The 22,480-nt window shown below is 49.8% G+C and overlaps 2 protein-coding genes across 2 annotated transcripts in view; one reads left to right on the forward strand and one right to left on the reverse strand.

The window, feature by feature from the left end:
* The window catches only part of LOC128138545 (deleted in malignant brain tumors 1 protein-like), a gene marked incomplete at its 5' end in the record, with an annotated part of 387,383 nt that overhangs the window by 259,991 nt on the left and 104,912 nt on the right, over positions 1-22,480 (reverse strand). The window lies entirely within an intron of this gene.
* LOC128138596 (olfactory receptor 10AG1-like) lies at positions 3,113-4,051 on the forward strand. The gene has a single exon (XM_052779799.1). It carries the CDS (start codon positions 3,113-3,115, stop codon positions 4,049-4,051), a length of 939 nt encoding a protein of 312 aa, XP_052635759.1.

Consider the following 22,480-nt stretch of genomic DNA (forward strand, 5'->3'; position numbering starts at 1 on the left):
CTACATACACAGGCAGGCATGAACAGCAGAAAAAAGGGATGTCTTCTTCCTTAGGAAGCCAGCTTCCTAGAGCTAGTTTCCCCTCTACAGATTAGGTCACAGCTTAAAGATGTGACAAAATTATGCTGACCAGCCTCGGAGAGAGCTAGGGAGTTCCTCTGTGGTCACAGTGTCCCCATACAGGGGAAACCTCCAAGGAACACTCCCTTCTCCCATCATTAGAGGAGCAGCATCTTGGTGGAAGAAAGGCTGTGGGCTGATTTTCAAGAGAGATACCCAAAATAACAGAATGAACTGAAAGCAGGCTAAAACTAATCAACAGTGTCATCCTCCTCAGCAGGAAAAAGGAGCTAAATGACCCACTGGACCTGCTAATTACCATTTGAATCTCCTTATGGAGAAGTTTCTCTTAGCTCGCAGTCAGAAATTTCACTTTTCTCTCTCAGCACTAAATACCCAGGAAACTTAGCACACTCTTCAGAAGCAGATTTAGCCGCATCAATGAAAATTGTCTCTCATGGCGCATCTCAAATTTAGTTCATTGCCCTTTGTCCATGTTCCTGAAGACCATCTTCACTTTCTTCTGTAGAACAGAGTTCAAGCTCTCAGGGCCACCTCCACCTTGAGGATAACATGGGACCCGGGGAGGTGGAGGTACAGAGAGGCCTTTTCTGTTGCTGCACAGGGAAGTTAAGCACAGGTTGAATAGGCTTATTTTCTGCTTGCCTTTTTGGTTTGGTTTGGGTTTCCTTCCACAAGTTTGCCACTTGTCTTTTGAGCAGCTAAACCTCACGCCTCAGTTTTTCTACTGTTTAAAGACCTATAGTTATGCTGGAAGTTGCTAGTCAGGCTAACGCCCATGCTTCTGACAGTCTTTCTCAAATCATTCATGGTGCCGTGGGCATCCAGGGAGGAGCAGTGGCAGCACCGGCGTCCCCACCTTCTCTCCTGAGGCTGCTTACTAACTGTCTTATAACCAGGTGAGAGTGACAGAGAGGTGTCCGGAGAACCATACCCAGGTGGTTTCCAGAGGAAAGAAGGAGCGAAAAAAGGTAAGCACTGCCTCCTGCAGCATCACGGACTGAGGAGCGTGTTCCTGCCTCTTGGCTCCTGGCAACAGTAAATCCCTTTTGGCATGCCCTGGAATACGGAGATAGTGTGGCAGCACAGACACTACCAGAAGCAGCTGCAGGCATCTATCCAGCTTGGCTGAGCTCACTGGAACGGGCTTCCTTCAGCTTTGAGAAATGCTGCCCGTGAGATAGTCACCACGTAAGAAGTACTCTGGCAGTTTCCCGTGAGCAAAGCTAGCCTGAACTGTGCTCTACCTGTGCTCTTGGGAAGCACTGACACATCTGAGAGTTAAAAAGAATAGGCTGTAGGCTTGAGAACATTTTGAAACAAGCAGGAAATGCTGGTATGTGGATAATCTGCATGTAAGTGGTAGCTTTGAGTTAAAGCAATAATTTAAAATAAATGTGGGTAAGTCACAGGGTTTTTTTCAGAAAATAAAAGTATTTAATTTTTCTGTACATTTATATGAATAAGTAGGCAGATTAGGAAACAATCATGGTGACTTTTGCCTCACGCAAACCCTGATGTTAACTTGTAAATGTTGAATGGCACCCTTAGGAGATAGATAAAACTCACAGGAAAAAGGCAGGAATACCTTGGAAAAACAATCAAACTATTAGGACCACATGTTTTTGTGAATTCCAATTTTTCTTCTGAGAAAACTGCCCTGCAATTTTCACTTGGATAATCTGAATGCTTTTATCACGTTTTCTGACCTGTTGCTCTCATCATTAATGCATCCAAGTTTAAGAAGACTTCTCAAAGGGTGTTATTGATAGCTGGAGAGACACAGCCAGCATCCTCAGTCCTCTGCCTGGAAGAGGATATTGCTTCCCCATGTCAGACCAAGAGTCTTAAACATGTTTCTTCCTAAGAAGTGACCCGCTAGTGCAGTGCTGCTTGCTTGTAGCTCACATGCTTCAAGTGTGTCCAGCAAGAAGTCTTTATGCTCTGGGAAGGTGGGAAATGCAAAGGGAAGACTCAGTTCCCCAGGCAGCAAGAGCATTGCTCTGCCTCTACGAGGGCTTGCAGGGGACTGGGAAGCATTGCAGGCTTGGGATCAGAGCGAACGGACCCTCAGCTGCATTTGTAAGCTCTTCAGAAACCCAAGTGACAGAGCAGCAAGTTTAAGAATGCGGAATTATTCAGGACTCATTCAGAAGTTATAAAAGCCTGACCTGTTCAGGAAAATGGGGTACCGTGGGGCTATCACCCACTTTTGGTCACTTTCTTCTCTGTATGACTGAAAACTGCATGAAGCTATTTGATTGCTTGCATGAAAATGTCTTTTAGCACTCCGAAAACTTGTGATTTATGCATAAACTGCTGCTGATCTGTCTTGTTAAAATGTCCCATGCATGCCTCAGTGTCACTGGATTCACTGGCAGATAGCAGCTTGTTTTACTTCTGATGGGATTCACCCTTCACCATGTCAAAATTAATGCTTTGGATCTAAGATAGTCTCCCAGATCTTTGTGTGTGGACACAACATCAGGGGGTGAGCTCTTATATGTGATCGAGGAGAGCTGGGACTGACCTCTCTCACTAAGGTCTAACAGTCAAGTCATGCCTTGCCTTGCTGTGCCTTTCCCTTTTTCCTCCCTTTCCTCCTTTGCACCCTATTTCTTCTTAATTGTCTTACACTAAAAGCAGCTCTTACAAGATCCGGACAAGGAATGTAAGCAAGACTGTTGCTGAAGCGGCTAGTATTTATCCCTTTTCTGCCTTTTTTCTCAGCTGTCACCAGGTATTCTATTCTCTAAAAAAGAAAGTCAAGTTTCTTTTCTGCAGATGACAAAACCCAGTCATTCAGGGTCAAGGATTCTGTTCTCTCCTCTCTTTACAAACCTCCCTGCAGCAAGCAACCCGTGTTAGATTTGCAAACATTCATGCCGATCTTGGTCAAGCTCGCCTAACCCTGCAATCACCTGTATGCGGATGTTTGTAGTCTTTCTCTAGGCTTGAAGTGTGTGTGATGGTGGACAGGCCATCAGCATCCTCTAAGAGCCTGTTGTTTGGATTGCTCTGTATAGGGAAAATGTCCCAAAGAAAAGGCTTGGAGAATCACACTGTTGGATCTGGATTCATTCTTCTGGGATTTTCTGACCACTCCAGCTTGCAGGGCCTGTGCTTCGCAGTATTCCTGGTCATCTACCTTGTGGTCCTCACAGGGAACAGCCTGATTGCTCTCATCACAGTGGTGGACTCAAGCCTCCACAGCCCCATGTATTTCTTCCTGAGGAACTTGTCCTTCCTGGAGGTCTGCTACACGTCGGTCACTCTGCCAAAAATGCTGGTGGGTTTCCTGATGGAAGATGGCCGGATCTCCTTCCTTGGCTGTGCTGCCCAGCTGTATTTCCTGGTTTTGTTGGGCAGCATCGAATGCCTTCTCCTGGCTGCAATGGCCTATGACCGCTACACCGCCATATGTGACCCCCTGCACTATACCCTCATCATGAGCAGGGGTCTCTGCATCAGACTGGTGGTGGGGTCGTGGATAGCTGTCGTTCCAGTGCAAGTCGGACAGACCTACCAGGTGTTCACTTTGCCCTTCTGTGCATCCCATGACCTTCACCACTTTTTCTGTGATGTTCCCCCTCTGCTGGAACTGGCCTGTGCTGACACTTTCTGGCACCAAGTGATGCTGTACACCATCATCCTGCTATTTGCAATCCTTCCCTTCTCCTTAATAGTTATTTCTTACGTTCAAATTCTCAGGGCAATTCTGAAAATACCTTCAGCTCTGGGCAGGCACAAAAGCTTTTCCACCTGCTCTTCACACCTCGGGGTGGTGACGCTCTTCTATGGCTCAGCCACAGTCACCTACTTAAAGCAATGGTCAAGGGATTCTGTAGATGCTGACAAATACCTTGCCCTGCTTTACACAGTTGTGACCCCCACGTTTAACCCTGTCATCTATAGCCTGAGGAATAAGGAAGTGAGAATTGCCTTGCGGAGACTCCTACGGACAAAGTGATACTACAGGGCATGTGAAATATAGTCCCAAATAGTCCCAGATGTTCCGCTGGGGTACGTGGTTGCCTGAACAAAGGCATCCCATATTTGCTCAAAGAAAACTACATGTCCAGCCTGGCTTTCATCCTCCTCAAGAAGGGGAAAGGTGGCCTGAGGCATTCCTGTTAGGTCATGCCCCCCCACAATATCTTTGTACTCTAGAGCATCTTCAGTGCCCCTAAGTATTTTAATGCAAACAGCTACTTCAAGCTGTGTCTGACTTATGTAATATTAAAGGGAATTAGTCAAAGCATGGTCTGAAGTCAGTGAAGCCCAGAGGGTGACACAACCAACGAAGGGATGACTACCTTCAGGTTTGAGAAATCACTTGCTAGACCCCATGGACTATCTACAGTGTCCCTGCGTGCAATCAGCTAAAAATGTTAAAAGACATGAAGGTCATCTTCCCCTGCTACGATGTCTTGCACTGAGTTGTGTAATGCTTGACTATCTTGACATAAAGAATAATAAAAAAAAATCACCGGGGGACAGTCCAGCACTGGAACAGGGTCCCAGAGAGCTGTGGAGTATCTGTTTGTCATGGTTTAACACCAACAGGCAACTAAGCACTACAGAGTTACTCGCTCAGTCCCCAGTCATGAGGTGGGGAGAGAATTGGAAGAGGAAAAGTGAGAAAACTGGTGGGTTGAGTTAAAGGCAGTTAAATAGGTAAAGCAAAAGCTGGGCACACAATCAAAGCAAAAGAAGGAATTCATTCACTCCTTCCTATCAGCAGGCAGGTCTTCACCCATCTCCAGGAAAGCAGGGCTCCATCACGCATAACAGTTACTTGGGAAGAGAAACGCCATCACTCCAACACCCCCCCACCCCTTACTTCTTCTGCCAGCTTTTATTGCTGAGCACGATGTCATGTGGTCTGGGGTATCCCTTTAGTCAGTTGGGGTCAGCTGTCCCAGCTGTGTCCCCTCCCAACTTCTTGTGCACCCTCAGCCTACTCGCTGGCAGGGCGGCATGAGAAGCAGAAAAGGCCTTGACATTGTGCAAGCACTGCTCAGCAGTAACTAAAACATCCCTGTGTTATCAACACTGTTTTCAGCACAAACCCAAAATGTAGTCCCACACAAGCATCTATGGAGAAAATGAACTCTCTCCCAGCCAAAACCAGCACAAGCATTTATGTGCTGAATCCGCTTTGCCACTCTGAAACTGTCTCTTTGAAAAACTATCCTGGTGGGGGTTTTTAGCCCACATGCCTATGCAGCACTGAAGTGTGTTTCCACATATGGAGCAGATTTGCACAATGTCTGCTCCAAGAGGGGAAATATCTCAGCCTGCAATTGGAAACGGCTGATGCTGGGAGGGGTTTCCTGAGACAATATTTGATATGCATACAATACAAAAAGATTGCGAAGGTGTATTGGCTTTGTGTGGCAAGGTTTTGGTAGCGGGGGGGGGTTACAGGGGTGGCTTCTGTAAGAAGCTGCTGGAAGCTTCCCCTGTGTTCGAGAGAGCCCATACCAGCCGGCTCTAAGACGGACCCGCCGCCGGCCAACGCTGAGCCAATCAGCGATAGTCGTAACGCCTCTGTGATAACATTTTTAAGAAGGAAAAAAAGTTGGGACGGCGGTATTCCGCAGCCAGAGAGAGGAGTGAGAACATGTAAGAGAAACAACCCTGCGGACACCAAGGTCAGTGAAGAAGGAGGGGGAGGAGATGCTCCAGGCGCCGGAGCAGAGATTCCCCTGCAGCCCATGGTGAAGACCATGGTGAGGCAGGTTGTCCCCCTGCAGTCCATGGAGGTCCACGGTGGAGCAGATATCCACCTGCAGCCCGTGGAGGACCCCACGCCGGAGCAGGTGGGTTCCCGAAGGAGGCTGTGACCCCGTGGGAACCCCACGCTGGATTAGGCTCCTGGCAGGACCTGCGGATCTGTGGAGAGAGGAGCCCAGGCTGGAGCAGGTTTTCTGGCAGGACTTGTGACCCCGTGGGGGGCCCGCGCTGGAGCAGTCTGTGCCTGAAGGACTGCACACCGTGGAAAGGACCCATGCTGGAGCAGTTTGTGAAGAACTGCAGCCTGTGGGAAAGACCCACATTGAAGAAGTTTGTGGAGGACTGTCTCCCGTGGAGGGACCCCACGCTGGAGCAGCGGAAGAGTGTGATGAATCCTGCCCCTGAGGAGGATGAAGTGGCAGAAAATAATGTGTGATGAACTGACTGTAAACCCCATCCCCATCCCCCTGTGCCGCTGGGGGGTTGGTAGAGAATCCGGGAGTGAAACTGTGCCCGCGAAGAAGGGAGGGGTGGAGGGAAGGTGTTCTGAGATTTGGTTTTATTTCTCATTACCCTACTCTGGTTGATTTGTAATAAATCAAGTTAATTTTCCCTAAACTGAGTCTGTTTTGCCCGTGACGGTAATTGGTGAGTGATCTCTCCTATCCTTATCTCGACCCACAAGCTCTTTGTTATATTTTCTCTCCCCTGTCCAGCTGAGAAGGAGGGGGAGTGATAGAACGGCTCTGGTGGGCACCTGGCGTCCAGCCAGGGTTAACCAATCACAGAAGGTGAATGGCTATGACAGAAACAGGAAAACTGCCCACCCAATGGAGCTTTGCAGAAGGAGGAAGGAGCGGTACACAGCATGAGGTGACACCAGCGGGAATAGCACGTAGGAAAGACTTTTGAAGGGAAGGCTTTGCAAGGGCATACCCTGACTTCACCCAGCTGCAAAATAGAGACTGGGCAGTGTATTGAAGTGATGGTGAGAAGTGTCGTGGGGTAAAAGAGTGTGGATGAGAGAAGGTTGGAGAGATTTGGGCTGCAGAGATTTGAGGTAGTCCTTGGATGTTCTGAGTAGGCTGAGCTTTGGAAATGAGAAAAATAAAGCAGCTCTCAAGGATGTTATGGAATTAGTAGTGCTATCACTAAGAACAGTAACAGCACAGTGCTGTAAGGGAATTCCTTCTTATTCTTCATTATGATTAATTAAAGCACTTTCATTTCATTCCCAACATTCATTTTCACATGACAAAAGAGCCATAAGTTCTCGGTAGTTAGCCTCTGGCATGAGTTCTTAAAGCAGTGGTTTTTCTCTCACGGCTAGCTCTTTGTTATCATTTACATGTTACACTTCTTAGACAGCATTGCCCTTTAAATTATCCCTGCTTCATATCTTTTCTCCCTGTTTTGTGGAGGAGAGGGAGATGGAAGAGGGGACATGTTTCTTTTTTAGCCAAAGGCGGCAGAGGGACAGATCCCAGATTAGTGCAAAGGCACAAAGGAAGCCAACATTGCCCTGTGGTGTACACTAACACAACACTGTTACCCACATTTCCAGTCTCTGAAGTCCAAATTGTGCAGCAGAGACCCTGGAAGCTCTGAGCGCCTTTCATCTGTCCTGCATTTCAACATGTAAAATGAAACTAGCCTAGTCAAAAAGATTCTTTGGATTCTCTTCAGAGCCTGAAGCTCCGCATTTGCCAGGAGACTGCCCAGGACACCAAAAGAGGACTCACACTCCTCTGCACATAAAGCTTAGGTGTTCCCAGGAATCTCAGGAGGCACGGCATACCGATTCCTGGGTTCAAGGAGCTGGTCAAATGCCTTGTCTCCATTTCCGTGATGGTGGCTTCGATGCCTGGCCCATGTGCAGACTCTGTACAGGGATGCTGACATTCATGGAGCAATCTGCTCGGACCTGAGAGCTGGCTGGCCCTGCTTGGAATCAAAGGTAGAACTTGAGACCTCCTGAGTACGGGACCATTCCACCCTGAGTTGTCCTATGACCCTCTGCTGTAGAGACCCCCACCTCCAGCTGAATCCTTTCTCCTGGGGCACACTGCAAGGCAGAGGCTTATGGAAGGGTTGTTGGGAAAGGGAGTGCTGGGATCTCTGGTCCAGCCTCCCAGCAAAGGGTGGGGTATCGCCAGTTCCAGGGTCAGGTTGGCTGAAACATCATGGGGTTTATTCCGCTCCCAGTGCAGACCTTGCCCCCTTCCCCTTGAAAAACTTCAGGAGGTTTCTGTTGGCCAAAGCCACAAGGGTGTGAAAGTGCCTCTGGACAGAAACGCCAATGTGTCAACCTTTAAGATTTGTGGGCCAATGCCTCTGGCAAGATAGCAATATGGGGAACTGCAGGACACTACGGGTAAAGAAAGAGAATGATGTCGTTAACTGAGTGGCACCCATGGTCATAAACATTACAGCAACCATCTCAGAAGTACCATAAGAGGGTACAAAACAAGAGGTGCAGGGCCAATGGGGAAAGGATTAACATGGCAGGCTATTCTTTTGGAGGGAAGCAGAGAACAGCTTGGGCAGAGGGAAATGAAAAGGGAAGCAAAGGATGTGGTCAGGGCTGTTTGGGGACACATGTGAAGCAGCCCTGCACCTGATGTGAAGTACTTCTGTGGTCAGGGAGAACCTGAGAGCTTTCTCTCATTTGAAGACATGAAGGGGAAGGAAGGACAGCATCCTTCAGGCTGGAAAGGACCTTGGGAGGTTTCTCGACCAACCTCCTGCCCAAGACAGTGTCAGACCAGATTCCGCAGGGCTTCATCCAAACGTGGCTTGGTCACTTTCTGGGATAGAGCTGGCACATACTCTCTGGGTAATGGCTTCCAGCACTTGACTATTGTCATGTTGGAAAAGTTTCTTCCTGTATGTACCCTGACCTTCTCTTGTTTCAGCCCATTGCTTCTTGTCCTTGTGTCTTGTACCATGGACGTGAGCCTGACTCAGTCTTCCTGGGAACAGTGCAATGCTGCTGCACGTTCCCCCAAGATCTTCTTTTCTCCTGGCCAAACAAGCCCAGCACTTTTTGCTTCTTTTCACATTCCAAGTGCTCCTGCCCTGACCACTGTGGTGCCCCTCCACTGAACTGGCTCCAGTTTACCAATGTCTCTCGGGTATTGTGGGGTCAAAACCTTGGCAAGTATTCTGGATCTGTTCTAAAATGTGCTGAGCAGAGGGGGATAATCACTTCCACTGTCTGTGCTCCTTCTCATACACCCAGGATGCCGTTGGCCGCCTTTGCTGATGGCTCATCTTTTGCCTAATGAAACCCAAGGACCACCAGAGCCTTTCCCACAGAGCTGCTACCCAGCCATGCAGCCCCTGGCCTCTGTCATTGCAGGGGCTTAGTTCACCTTGGGGGATGGACTTTGGATTTGTCTTTATTGGATATCATGAGGTTCCTTTTGGCCCATCCCTCCAGCCTGTCTATGTCCTTCTGAGATGGCAGCCCTGCCCTCCAGTGTAGTGTCTGCTCTCCTCAGTGTGATGTTGTCCTGGTTTTGGCTGGGGTAGAGTTAATTTTCTTTCTAGTAGCTGGTATAGTGCTATGTTTTGCATTTAGTATGAGAAGAACGTTAATAACACTGATGTTTTCAGTTGTTGCTAAGTCATGTTTAGTCTAAAGTCAAGGATTTTTCAGCTTCTCAAGCCCAGCCAGCGAGAAAGCTGGAGGGGCACAAGAAGTTGGCACAGGACACCGCCAGGGCAGCTGACCCAAACTGGCTAACGGGGTATTCCATACCATGTGACGTCACATGTAGCATATAAACTGGAGGAAGTGGCGGCGGGGGGAGTCGCCGCTCGGGGACTAACTGGGCATCGATCAGTGGGTGGAGAGCAATTGCACTGCGTATCATTTGTACATTCCAATCCTTTTATTATTACTGTTGCCATTTTATTAGTGTTATCACTGTCATTATTGGTTTCTTCTTTTCTGTTCTATTAAACCGTTCTTATCTCAACCCACGAGTTTTACTTCTTTTCCCGATTTTCTTCCCCATCCCACTGGGGGGGAGGGGAGTGAGCGAGCAGCTGCGTGGTGCTTAGTTGCTGGCTGGGGTTAAACCACAACATCATCCCAACCCCAAGAGGAGGATGGGGGATGGTGAAGAGGGGGTTAACAGTCACTAAAGAACAACTCTGCTGCTCCTTCCTCCTCACACTGTCCCCTGTTCCAGCTTGGATCTTCTCCATGGGATCCCACCATATTTGCAGTCAAGGCTATGTGTTGTTCATTCCTTTCTGTGTCACTTTTCTCCTTTATACTCAGAGAATCACAGATATGTTGCAATTGGAAGGGACCTCTGGACATCATCTAGTTCAACCCCTCAGCTGAGGAAGGGTCAGCTGGAGTATGTTGCTCAGCACCTTATCTAGGTGAGTAAGGAATAACTCCATGGAGGGGGACTCCACAACCTCTCTGGGCAGCCTGTTCTAGTGTTTAACCACCCATACAGTCAAATACTGTTGGTTCAGATTGAATTCTATACACATTAATAAGATCCCCCTCAGCCTTTTCTTCTCCAGGCTGAACAGTCCCACATCTCTCAGCCTTTCCTCCTAGGAAAGATGCTCCAGTCCCTTAAACCAGCTTTGTGGCCCTTTGCTGGACTTGCTTGAGTAGGTCAACAAATATGATGCACTGAGCAGCACAGCACTCCAGCTGTGGCCTCAGCAGTGCTGAGTAGAGGGGAAGGATCACCTCCCTCCCTCTGCCAGCAATACTTCTCCTAATGCAGCCCAGGAGGCTGTTGGTCTTTGCCATGAGGGTGCATTGCTTGCTCATGCTCAGCTGCTTGTCCTCTGGGACCTCAAGGTCCTTCTCTGTGGAGCTGCTATGTATCTAGTCGACCCCAGCATGATGTCCACAGTGTGGTTGGATCACAGGCTGTCCTCCCCCAGGGACTTGTCCTTCCTGAAGATGACCTTCACCTCTGGCACAGGTCCCACAGTGCTGCAGAGTCACCTGGGACAGCAAACCCCTCTCCTGCCAGGGCTGCACAGCCCAGGCCTCTTTCTCTCGTGGCCTTGGGGACTGCAGCTTTTGCTCTTTGGGGGAACCTCATTCATCATGATGTTGCCACCTGCCATCTACTCCAGCAAGCCTCTGCTGAGAAGCAAAGCCTTTCTAGACAAGGGTTCCCATCACTTGGCAGAAGGTTTCCTTGCTACAAGTCTGCCCTTGGCCCTGGTGCCACATCTGAGGTGCTGCAGTCCTAATGGGCATCAATGCCCACCACCTGGGGGGCGGACAGCTGGAGCCCTGTGTGCCATGACAGAGCTGTGACATGAGTGGAATAAGAGCTGAGGTGCGGAAGGACAGCTCCCACGGGTTATTTGGTGAATGGAGACACAACATGTTTAGGAGAGACTGACAGGGAAGATGAGAAGCGGGAGATGCCTTGTGTGATGTCAGGGCAGCTCAGATATGTGTCGATATTCTCTATTGGACAGGCAACTGATGAGGTGGGAGCTTCTGTGTGGGTCAGCTTCTAAATAGGCCATCCAGTCTGATGTTCACCTGGACCTGGAACTCCCAGAAGAGAAAGTGCTGGTCAGGGATGTGAAGACTGGTGTCAGCCTTGGCCATAGTGACCACGAAATTGTGGTCTCCCAGATCCCCAGGGATGTGAAGAAGGAGAATAGCAGAGAGCAGACCCTGGACATCAGGAAATAAGAATTTGGCCAATTGAGGGCACTGGCAGGTGGGGTCTAAGATGGCAGTGTCAGGGCCCTGGGCAGCATCACCTGCGGCCTCCACCCACACCTCTGTCCATGGGCCCAGGAGACAACTGAAGCCTAGGCCTGAGTTTCAGCCCCAGCTTGATCTATGCTGTAGGGCTGCTGGTCTCCAGACACAGCCATAGACACAGCCTTGCCTGTCCATGCACCTCGTTGATTCGGACTTGCAGGCTCACTTCCCACCTTGATTCTTTATGGGTTGCACAATGGAAGGACTCTGTGGCCCTCCAGGTGCCAGACCCCAGCTGATTCATGGAGGCCTAGGGCCTTTCTGCTTCCTTTCTTCCTGTCATCACTTGGTCAGGTTTTGGGAGGAGAGGAAGGAAAAGCAAGGGTAGTTTCCAGGTGCCAATGACTGAACTGGGGGAGCAGAGCCATCACATGTGAAATGATCTAAAGGCTACACCAGTTCAAAATTGTTATCTTCTGCTGTTATTTCAGAGACCTTAAATCTTCAGCAGGAACCTGGAAGCTCTGAGATCCCTCCATCTCCCTCTCTTTTAGCAATTAAGCTGATAGTGCCCCAGTCACAGGCTTGCTTTCATTTCTGTTTGCAGCCTAAAGCACCCCATTGGTCTGCAGATATGCCAGGAAACTTGCAGAAGGAACCCACTCCCATGGACAAGAAGGTGGATGTTCCCAGGAATCTCAGGAGGCGTGGCATACCCATAGCTGTGTTCAGAGAAGACCTTGACGCTGTGCAAACACTATTCAGCAACAGCTAAAACACTGGTGTGTTATCAACACTGTTTTAGGCACCAATGCAAAACAGAACACCATAGGGGCTGCTACGAAGAAAGTTAACCCCACCCCCGCCAGACCCGGGACACTTGAACCAGAGTCCCAAAAATGGACACAGTAGTGTAGAGGTGTTTTGACAAGTGATGGGCAGGGGAGACAATATTTTCCCTCACTCTTTTGGTGAGGTTCCTGTTTCTACTCTCCAGGACACTGCTGGCCACCTTTGCTACCAGGTAGCCCTGGATCGTGTGGATCACTGCTGGATCATGTTTTGCCTTCTGTCCCCCAGCACCACCAGAGCTGTTTCCTCAGAGATGCTCTCTGGCCAGGCAGTCCCCTTCCCCTGCCACTGCAGGGTTTTAGTCTATCCCAGGCACAGGATCTGGCCTTTGTCTTTCTTGTATCTCACAACGTTCCTGAACAGGACAGTCCTTCTGCCTGTTAGGTTCCCCTGAATGGCATCCCAAGGCACAGGAATAGTCCTCCCAATATGATGCCATCAACAAATGTGGTGAGAGTTGCGTCCTCTGGGTCATGGGTACAGGTGTAAAACTGCACAGCGCCCAGGAGAGTCCCCTGTGCAGCCCCACAATACCCCAATATGTCCCACTGGCCTCCAGGTAGGGTATGGCCCCTTCACCACTGCTCTCAGCCTCATCATCCAACTGGTGTTTTGCCCATCTCTTTGTCTATCCATCCAGACCATAATGTCCTAACTTGAGCAGAAGAATATTGAGGGAGACCATGCCAAAAGTCTTGCTGAAGTGGAGGTAAACAACATCCACTGTGCTCCCCTCGTGCACAAATGCACTTCCTTCTTCATGACGGCAATCAGGTTGGCAAGGCCTGATTTACCCTTGGGAAGTCCATGCCGATGTTCTCCTTTTTCAGGTGCCCAGAAATGTCACCCAGGAGGAGTCATTCAATGGCACGCTCCTCATCAAAGTGACCTTGTACAGCCTGTGGTTCCCTGGGTTGCACTTCTGGCCTCTTTAGAAGATGGGTGCAACATTGGTTTGTCTTCACTCTCAAGAGACCCCTACCAATTCCATGACCCTTTACAGAGGACATTCCAAAGAAATATCAGTCTTTCCCTGTAACTTCATTACCACTATTCTGCCTGTTCTACAGTGTAGCTAGTTTCTCTAGTCTTTCATGTAGTTACACCTGTCCTGACAAAAGCGACCATTTGTGAAAGTCATCTTTTCAGATGCAGACTGCCTAGGCAAAGGCCCTTTCCATTATGCTCCACTTCTCTCCTTCCCTTGCTCTTTGTTCATTCAGCTACCTCTCCCCTATGCAGCTGCTTTGAGCTTCAGGGAGTTAAAAGCTTGCCTGTCTTCCAGTAGTCTAATAGTCTCTTTAGCCAATTCTTTAGTTGTGTTTATATCTAACTTTTCCTTATCCATCACAAACATTTCTCATAAGATTATCCCTTGTAGAAAGGCAGCCTCATTAGGGGCAGCTTGTACTTCGCAAGTTGTTGAGGAGTGCGACTTATTGTTTATGAAACTTGATTAGGATTTGCTTTGCTTTGCTTGCAAATAGGAAAAATTCTTCTGGGCCTGTGTGCAGCCAGTTCTCTAAGGAGAGCAGGGGGGAGATGATGCAATGGAGCTGTAACCTCCAGCTGTAGAGATCAGTGGAGAAGTCTGAGGCAAGGAACAGTGGTGTAAGCCCCAGGTGGCCAATGTCAGAAGTGCTGAGGTTTGAGAGGTGAGGAGCAAGGGTGTCCATACAGTGTCAGAGCTCAAGGGACTGCTTTTCCTAGCTGTCCAGACCTCCTGAGGAGACACTCTGGATCATTATCACTTGGAGAATGCTTCTATCACCTTTTCTCGAAACTGAAGAGTACGAAAAACTATCCTTTAAAAGAAAAAAATCATGGGTATAGGTGCAGTTTGAAATCTCCCTCCTTAACTACACTATGAAATTTTTCTAATTAGCTGTACAAGTCTTGAAGACTTGGAGAAAATTGCAGGAAGAAACAAGGCTCGTTAGAACTTTCTGTATTTTAATGAGCCCCATGGTGTGTTTGAGGCTGAGTCCATGAACCTCAGCTACTGAGAGCAGACTGAAAGAAGCTTCTCAAGAAGTCAAAGCCAGAAGCAAAGTACCTTGAAGCATTAATGGGCCCCACTGAGGGCCATTACTGACAAAGCCTCCCCAGGGACTCGTTAAAGCAGATAATTGGAGGCTGTGACTGCAGGTAGACAAAAGCACTGTGAAGGTGGCTATAATGCTGAGAAAATATTTGGTTTGTTTTATGGAGCAGAAAGGCCAAGCCCTGATCTCCAGGCCTTGGGAAGACAGATTCTGTCCCTCACAGGTGAGTCAGGGCTCTTCCTGGGGGCAGCGAGATGTGAGGGGGAGCAATGCCAAGTGTAGGAAAACTGTACAGTGCATCCTGGTTTCCCCAAGCAGGGGTGAGGAAGAAACTAAGTCCAGAGCCTCAAAACAAGTTTTACCTGGTAGGCCTCAGTGGCAGAAGCTACTGTCAAATCCAAGATGACAAATCCCTTGGACCTGTTTGGCCTTTCAGCCTTGCCAGAGCACTTGGCCATCTCTACTGCAGGCTGTCATAACCTGTCCCATGCCTTATCTCCTTCCCTTCAGGCTGTTGACGTCCATCTTTCTTTCCCACCTCAGCATTTCTATTCCTTCGCTGATGTCTCTCCAGCCTGGCTGGATTTTCCTTGAAACACAACGCCATGGGCTGATCTGGGCTCTCTCTGGGTGACCTCTTGCACCACAAGGCTACCCTTTGAGTGACATGTCTTTCTCAACACATCCAGTCTGAGCCTTCCAAGCTGCACTTTGTGCAGGTTTCCTTCTCTTCCCACTACCAAGAAAAGCTCCATCATCTCTGAAGCCACCCTTCAAGCAGGCGCACTCTACTACTATAGTGCCGTGAGCCTTCACTTCACCAGGCTAAAGAAGCCCAAGTCCCTCAGCCTCTCCAAAGAGGCCCCATCCTGGCAGATGTCCTCCGGGACTGCTCCAGTTCTTCCCCCCTCCTCCAGACTGAGGAACCCCACACCCAGACACACTAGTCCAGATGTGGCCACAGCAGTGCCAAGGCCCGAGGGATGAGCACACCCTTGCCTGGGTGGCCGCGCCTCTCCTAATACAGCCCTGTATGCAGTTGGCCTTGTTCACTTTTTGTAGTGTTTGCTCTATCAAATGGCATTTTAAATGATACTGCACCGAGGCTGCGTGCCTTTCTTACTGGGGACGTAAGAAACCAGAACCTCCAGGTTCAGAACAACCACCAGGTCACGTGCCTGCTGCTGGCTATCAGTTTCTCAGGCAGAAGTGATGTCATAGTCGACATACCAGCCATGTGTCTGCTGAAGGCCAGTGACCCCAAGAGATTGGAGGTTCCCATGACCTCACACTCGCCTTCATGGCCATGTGCCTCCTACTGGCCTATGAGCTTCTCAGACATAATGGGTGTCGGAGTGATAGCCCAACCCATCAGCCTTCTTGTGGCATGTCAACTGACCAGACAGAAGTAACCTCACCGTGATCTTCCAAGCCACGTGCCTGCTGCTGTCCCGTCATGTACTCAGGCAGAAGAGGTGTGAGAACCCATACCCGAGCCCTCGTCCTGGACGGGCCTACCAGGTATTTAGGGAAAGGGATTCTCACAATCAACACGCTTTTGCTGGCCTGGCAGATGTGAGCGTAAAAGCACATATCCCAGCCATGAGTCAAGGGCTGACCTAGCAGCTCCTTCAGAAAGAAGTGACCTCACAGTCCCTTTCCCAGCCATGTTCCTGCTGCTGGCCTATCAACTCCAAGGACAGAAGGGACCTCCCAGCCACCTTCCCAGCCTTGTGCCTCCTGCTGTCCCATGAGATCCTGAGGCACAGCTGACCTCACCATAGCATTCCTACCCATCTCCTCCTTGTGGCCTACGAGCTCATCAGATACAGGTCACCTCACATTCCTCTCCCAATGCCATGCGACTGTTCTGGGACCTCACGATCCCTGCCCCGGTCCCACGGGGCCAGACAGCTTAAGTGAGGTTGAGGAGAGGTGACCAAGATGAGGGCAGTAGAGCATGGGAAAGAGAGCTTCAGGATTTCAGTGTTCAGGTTGGAGCTTAGGGATTAGAGCTCACCTTTCAGGGTTGGGGATTAGGCAAAGGCTTAGGGAGAGAGTTTGGTGTTCTGCTGAGGTTCCCTGGCTAGTGTTTAAGGTGTGGGCTAGCATGGTGGGTTAGGGTTTTGTTTAGGTCTGGGGTGAGGGCTAGGATTAAGGCCAACCTGTTAATACTAGGGGTATAGGCAAGGGGCTAGGGTGAGCATCCGTGTAAGTGTAAGGGTAAGGGGTTATGGGTTTGGGATTTGGCTTAGATGTAAACTTTGAGGTTAGGGATAGCCTAAGCTCAGCTAGGTTAGTAACAGTGGATTACTGTCAGGGGGAGAAGTATTTAGGCGTAGGGTTGGGGCTTAAGGTTACTGCCTAGAAATAGGGTAAGGCCTTAACAGGAATGTTTTCACAGTCAGTGTTTTCACAGCAACGTCCCCTTAACCCATTTTACTACTTCAAAATCTTTCGTGTCTGTTGGTCAAGGCCTTCTTCCCTCCCCCAAATCTCCCATTTCTTTTGCCCAGGCTCCTCCTGACCTCCCCAAATGTGTCATCTTGTTGAGGGCTGCTTCCTGATGACCTTCATGACCTCAGAGTATCTCTCTCCCTGCTGCTGCTGACCAGTGAGAAGTGACCTCACAGCCACCATCCAAGGGGACATACTGTCTGCTGTGCTTGAGAGGCCTCTTCACAGCCTACCCAGCAGCACTGGAGGAAGGTGATGCCCTGCACCACCCCAGACGTTCCCTGCCTGCAAACCCACTCGTACATCCAAAGGGTTCCTGCATCACTTTTCCCACATGGGTGCTTCTGTTACCACAGGGCAGCTTGTATGCCATGGCCACCTCTGTGCGGACAACTGAATCAAGACCAGAATGTAAATTTTAGAAAAATGTGGAAGCCTATGCAGAAAAAGAAATCTATGGAATAGCAGGAAAAGTCTTAATTTCCAGCTTTTAATGATCTTTTATGAAGTTTTGCTGATCACAGAGGGATGCTGCTGGGTTCTCAGAGGACTTTGTACCACTGATGGAATTCGTTCCTGATCATCCAGCCAACTTCCCATGCACTGCATCGTCCACGTCTTCAGTCCAGATGTCAACAATCCGCTCTAAGGAGACTATGGGAAACCACATCCAAGGACTTGCAAAAGTCCAGGTACACAGCATGCCCTTCTTTCCCCTCCCACATGGGTTCAGCAATCCTTTTCTTATCCTTCAAGCAATGGAGGTGGCTGCAAGAGGATTTTCCCTGTCACCTTGCCAGGGACTGAGGTGAAGGTGGCCAACCTGTAACACTCCCAATCCTCCTTTTTGCCCTTCTTGAAGACGGGTTTGAGATTTGCCTTTTCTGAGGATCTTGGAACCTCCCTGATCTCTCTGCCCCTTCCAAGATGTTTGAGAGGCCTCGTGATGACACCAGCCAGCTCCACCAGCACCTCTCTGCTGCGTCGCACACCAAAAGCCATCTTCATATCCCACACTTCCAAGGGAGTGCTCAGGACACCGCACGTGCCAGTCCAGGTCCTCTGGGCTGGTTCAAAAGAGAACCAGAAGCGATCTCTTCCTGCAGGCCCACAACTCCCATGGGCTCTTTGTGCAGCTCACAGCTTCCCTGAGCATTTTTCTCTGTGTCCGCCTCCCCCAGACTTTCTAGTCCACAGGCTGTAGATGAGAGGATTGAACAGGGATGTGAGGATGGTGTAGATAAGGGGCTTTGTCAACCTATCTCAGGAGGGTTCTTCTGGGCATCACACACCCAAGGATGAGGGTGTCGTAGAAAAGAGTGGCACTACTGAAGGCGGGAGGAGCAGGAGGAAAAGTCTTTCTGCCTGCCCTCTCAGGATGGGAGACGTTCCTCAGGGTGGCAGCTCTGATGCACACAGGATGACCATGTGAACAGGAAGGGGAGGGTGGGATCTAAAAAGCAGGTCATGACAGCAAAGAGCATGAGTGTCACAGTGCCAGTGTGTGAAAGCTCCAGCAATGGGGTGAAATCACAGAAGAAGTGGTCCACTCCACTGGGGCCACAGAACGGTATCTGGGTCATGACTGAAATGATTACCGTAGCTGACAGAAATCCCCCTAGCAAAGGAGACAGACCTGGCAGTTCCTGAGTCTTGTAGAGAGCAGGGGGTGGCACACAGCCCAGTACTGATCGTAGGATGTAGTCACCCGCAGTAAACACTCTCTACATGCAAAAGGACATGAGGTCCTTAGAGCTCCAGTGCCTCGTTGCCTCCTCACCCACCCTCCACAGAGCCTGCTCATGAACCTGGAGACTTCCTGGGGTTGCTGACAAAAGACTTTTTCTGTTTCCTCTCCCTGAGCAAGCAGTTTGCAACTTCCAACACAAGGTCACTCTTGCTGACTCCTGCTCCGATCCTAAATGACAAAAGCTAGTCCAACCTGTTGTCTGTCACAGAGAGGACCCCCACAAAAACAGGCTTCCCCTTCATACAGGGACATAGTCCTTGTCCTCCCTGCTGCTCCCTGGGCAGAACCTGTAGCCCTCCATTGCAACACTACAGCTCAGCAAGCTGTCCCACCATGTCTCATTTAATCCAAAACCATCACAGTTCTGTGACAAGCCATGGGTCTCCAGCTCCTCCTGGCAGTGCACATTTGGGCCACGGCATCTCAGCTGTGGCAGCATCGTGGACCACAGACTTCTCACAGGGAAACCTGAACCCTGGTCCTGACCAGAAAAGTATTGAACATGGAGTTCTTAGGGCTGCACTGCGCTGCACCCTGCTGCGTGTACAGCATGGCCATCAAACTTGTGTTATGCTGCACAGATCCCTTGGCCACAGGACAACCTCAGCAGCATATTATCACACAAGAGCCTGCAGGCAGGTCCCACTCTGCACTGGACATCATGCCTCCTGCGTGGCCTTGCCTGTACCTAACAGTGCAGCAAAACATTCTCATGAAAACATCATTTCTGTTTGACTGTTGAGATGATGAGTAGAGTTGTTCCTTGTAAGAAAATCCTACAGTAGCTTGAATGACCAAAACAGGAGACTGTCTTCTATGGATGGGGTCTGCATGGTTTGCTGCAGTCAGGTAGAAGGCCCATTCAATGCAACACCCCCTGGGGTTCCCACCATCTAAAGGGGCCTAAGATGATCTGCATGATTCTCTCCTTATAGTGTTAACGATGATGAACATAATTTTAAAATGCAGCTCACAGTGTCCGAGTTCCTTTCTTACTGGCGTCATAACAGACCAGCACCTCCTCGAGAAAAAAACACTCTCTCAGCACCCTTGGATGCAGCCCCTATGGTTCCCATGGACGGGTAAGGGTGTAGTTTGCTTGAGTAACCCCGCGCTTGATCCCCATCCACTGCTGGTTGTTCTCCTCCAGAGTCCTGCCTCACAGCTCAAAGGCCTGGGAGACCTGGCTGGTATTAACCGAGGCTGTGACATAGAGTACCTCAGATCTATCTAGAGCTACTCTTCCTCATTTCAGCAGTGGTCCTACCTTATCTCTTTTTCTTCTGTAACAGTTCCCGAAGTATCAAAAGTTCATCTTGGTGCCCTTGAAATCCTTTCTGAGTTTCCACTGAGTATTGACATGGACCATTGCTGTGCTGGGAGGATGATGTCCTTGAAGACAACATGTATCCAGGCACACTCTGAAATTTCTTGGTCTTTTCATTGGTTGGATCATCAAGGCAGTGAGTAAAAACCCCTGTGTGACATGCTTCATGTTCATGCAATGCCTGCAGCTCTTGGGTGGAGAAGGAGCAGACCTTGCCTCTCTGACGGCATCTGATGACTGATGCCTCTGACATGGCGTTAGTGTACAGCAAACAGGCACCAAATCACACTCTCTGTAATGTCATCTGGGACGTCTATGACGCACCCAACCCTGAATGGGAATTGCTTTCCAGCAGCTCCTGTGAGGTCCCTGCCAGCCTTGGCATCTCATGTAGCTCTGTGGCCCTGGATCTGGATATTAGAGTACCTGCCCTGAATTCTGTTAGGCAGTATGGGGACGAACATGGGACACATGCCATTACAGTCAGTGGAGGTATAGTAAATTCAGCTGATGGTAAAGAGAGAGACCCAGCTGTCGCTACGCTACATGACTGCAGTTGTTCATATCAATACCTGTATCAAGTGCCATGAAGATAAGGAGTAGGAAAAGGTTCTTTTGGCCTTTAGTTGGGCATAAGCTGTCATGTCACTTGGCCAAAGGAATTTCCCACCAGGCTCATACGTGATTCCCAAGATGTTGCCCTGTCTCTATGAACTTTGCTGTTACCTACATGTATCTTGTACCACCTCTGGCAGTTCAAATGTCACCAGGGATTTGCATCTGAACACCTGACTCCTGCCTTCCATCTCCATTAATTCAGATAGGAGCTGAGACAAGGAGCTCACATGCAGGTGTCTATTTTGCTCACACCTGAACTGAGGCAAGAGGAATCCCACCTCCTGTGGCTTTGTGGTGTGCATGGGAGGGAGCTGAGCCTCCTTCAAATGCCATGAGTAGAAACGCAGGATGAGATGCCTCCATTGACCCAAGGATCCCTTCCCTCAGCAGGGGTAAAGGAGATCCCTGCCTGCCTCTCTCTGGGTATCCTGTCTAACAACACGACCAAAAAATGTGGCATGTAGATGTAACTTTGTCTCTGAGAGGAGAATTTTATTTCAGGAAAGAAGTGTCTCTCCCCAGCTGAGGGTGGGAACACCAGTGATTGCTTCAGCCCGTTTTCCAGCAGGTTCCCCTAGAGCCCCAGGGACACCTGGAGGGAGCCCAGAGGGGGCAGAGAAAGTGCTGCCTTGGGCTGGTCCTCTGCTGCTGAGCTGGGCTGGGCTCCTGGGCTGGAGGGAGCTCATGGCAAGCAGGCAGCACTGCAGAGAGACAGCTCTGCCCAGGAGCAGCTCCTCTGCAAAGCGCAGCAGGGCTGAGGGCACTGCCTGCAGGCACCGAGGGGAGAGAAGTGAGGCAGAGAGAGATGTTAAAGGCAGTCTGGGGTGGGAGGACAGAGAAGAGCTCACTTGGAGACAATTTTTCACAGCCCTTTACAGGGTAAGTGTCTTGCTGCAGGGCAATACAGCTGTGGTTCCTGGAATGATCTCCTAAAGCTGGCACATCCCACAGCCTATAGGAACTTTCAGGAAAACTCTCACAGTTTGTGCAGTGTAGAGAAAAAGGACGTGCTTTGGAGCACAGCTTCCCTGCTGCACCCTCAGAGGGACAGGGCATGTCAGCTGCCTTCACCCGGGGATGGCTGCGGAGTTTGAAGCTGGGTGTGCAGCCAGGGGTGCCCAGGGCTGTCCTTCTGAGCAGGGTCCCTGCACCCCAGGGGCTGTGTGCTGGGGCAGGGACTCTGCTGCTGGTCAGGGTAAGTACTCTGCCTGCCTGGGGAGCTCTAACAGCAGAGTGGGGAGAAGCTGTGGATGAAAGAAGCAACCCCCAGCAGGGCAGCGTCCTTCTGCTGACAAGAGGGTGCTGTGTGGGTCACTCAGAGCTCCACATCATCCCAGGACATTTCAAGACAACCTTTCAAGGGCAAGGTCGAAACAGGGATTACTATATCATAAAGATCTTTCCTGAGTCTGTTTTTTCAGTTTCCTACTCTTGGGGAATTTTCAGGAGAAATGGAAAAGGAGCTGTCATGCTTGAACAAGTCACTCAGACTCCTGAGCTGTAACTCTGAGAGATCAGTCAGTCTGATAGGAACCTCCTGCAGTGGAGCACAGGGACTGAGAACAACTGCCTGGCTGTGTTGGTGTCTGGGGGGTGGCATGTACAGCTGGGTAAGAGTAACTCTTTCCTGAGACTTCAGCTGCCTCTGCCTTTGCCTCTCTGAGCCAGTCAATTGCTGCATTTTTCCTTTATTCTCCACTAATCTGTGTTATTGCTATTGTTATCTTGTTCTGGCTGTCAGGCTCTCTGGGGGAGGGAGTTTCAGCTGCAGAGTCACACACTGATCTTGTGGGTCCTCCCATGCAGCTGTGTCCATGGGAACAAGGTTACAGGTGTCCAAGCTTTCCTCCAGGCTGTGGCCAATGTAGCCAATGTTATTCCCTAGCAAATGAGCTGAC

This window comes from Harpia harpyja, unplaced genomic scaffold (genome assembly GCF_026419915.1).
Source record: "Harpia harpyja isolate bHarHar1 unplaced genomic scaffold, bHarHar1 primary haplotype scaffold_55, whole genome shotgun sequence".
Taxonomy (NCBI): domain Eukaryota; kingdom Metazoa; phylum Chordata; class Aves; order Accipitriformes; family Accipitridae; genus Harpia; species Harpia harpyja.

What these genes read in the sequence shown, in the direction of transcription:
- LOC128138596 (XM_052779799.1), top strand. Translation starts at nt 3,113, where the DNA reads ATGTCCCAAAGAAAAGGCTTGGAGAATCACACTGTTGGATCTGGATTC.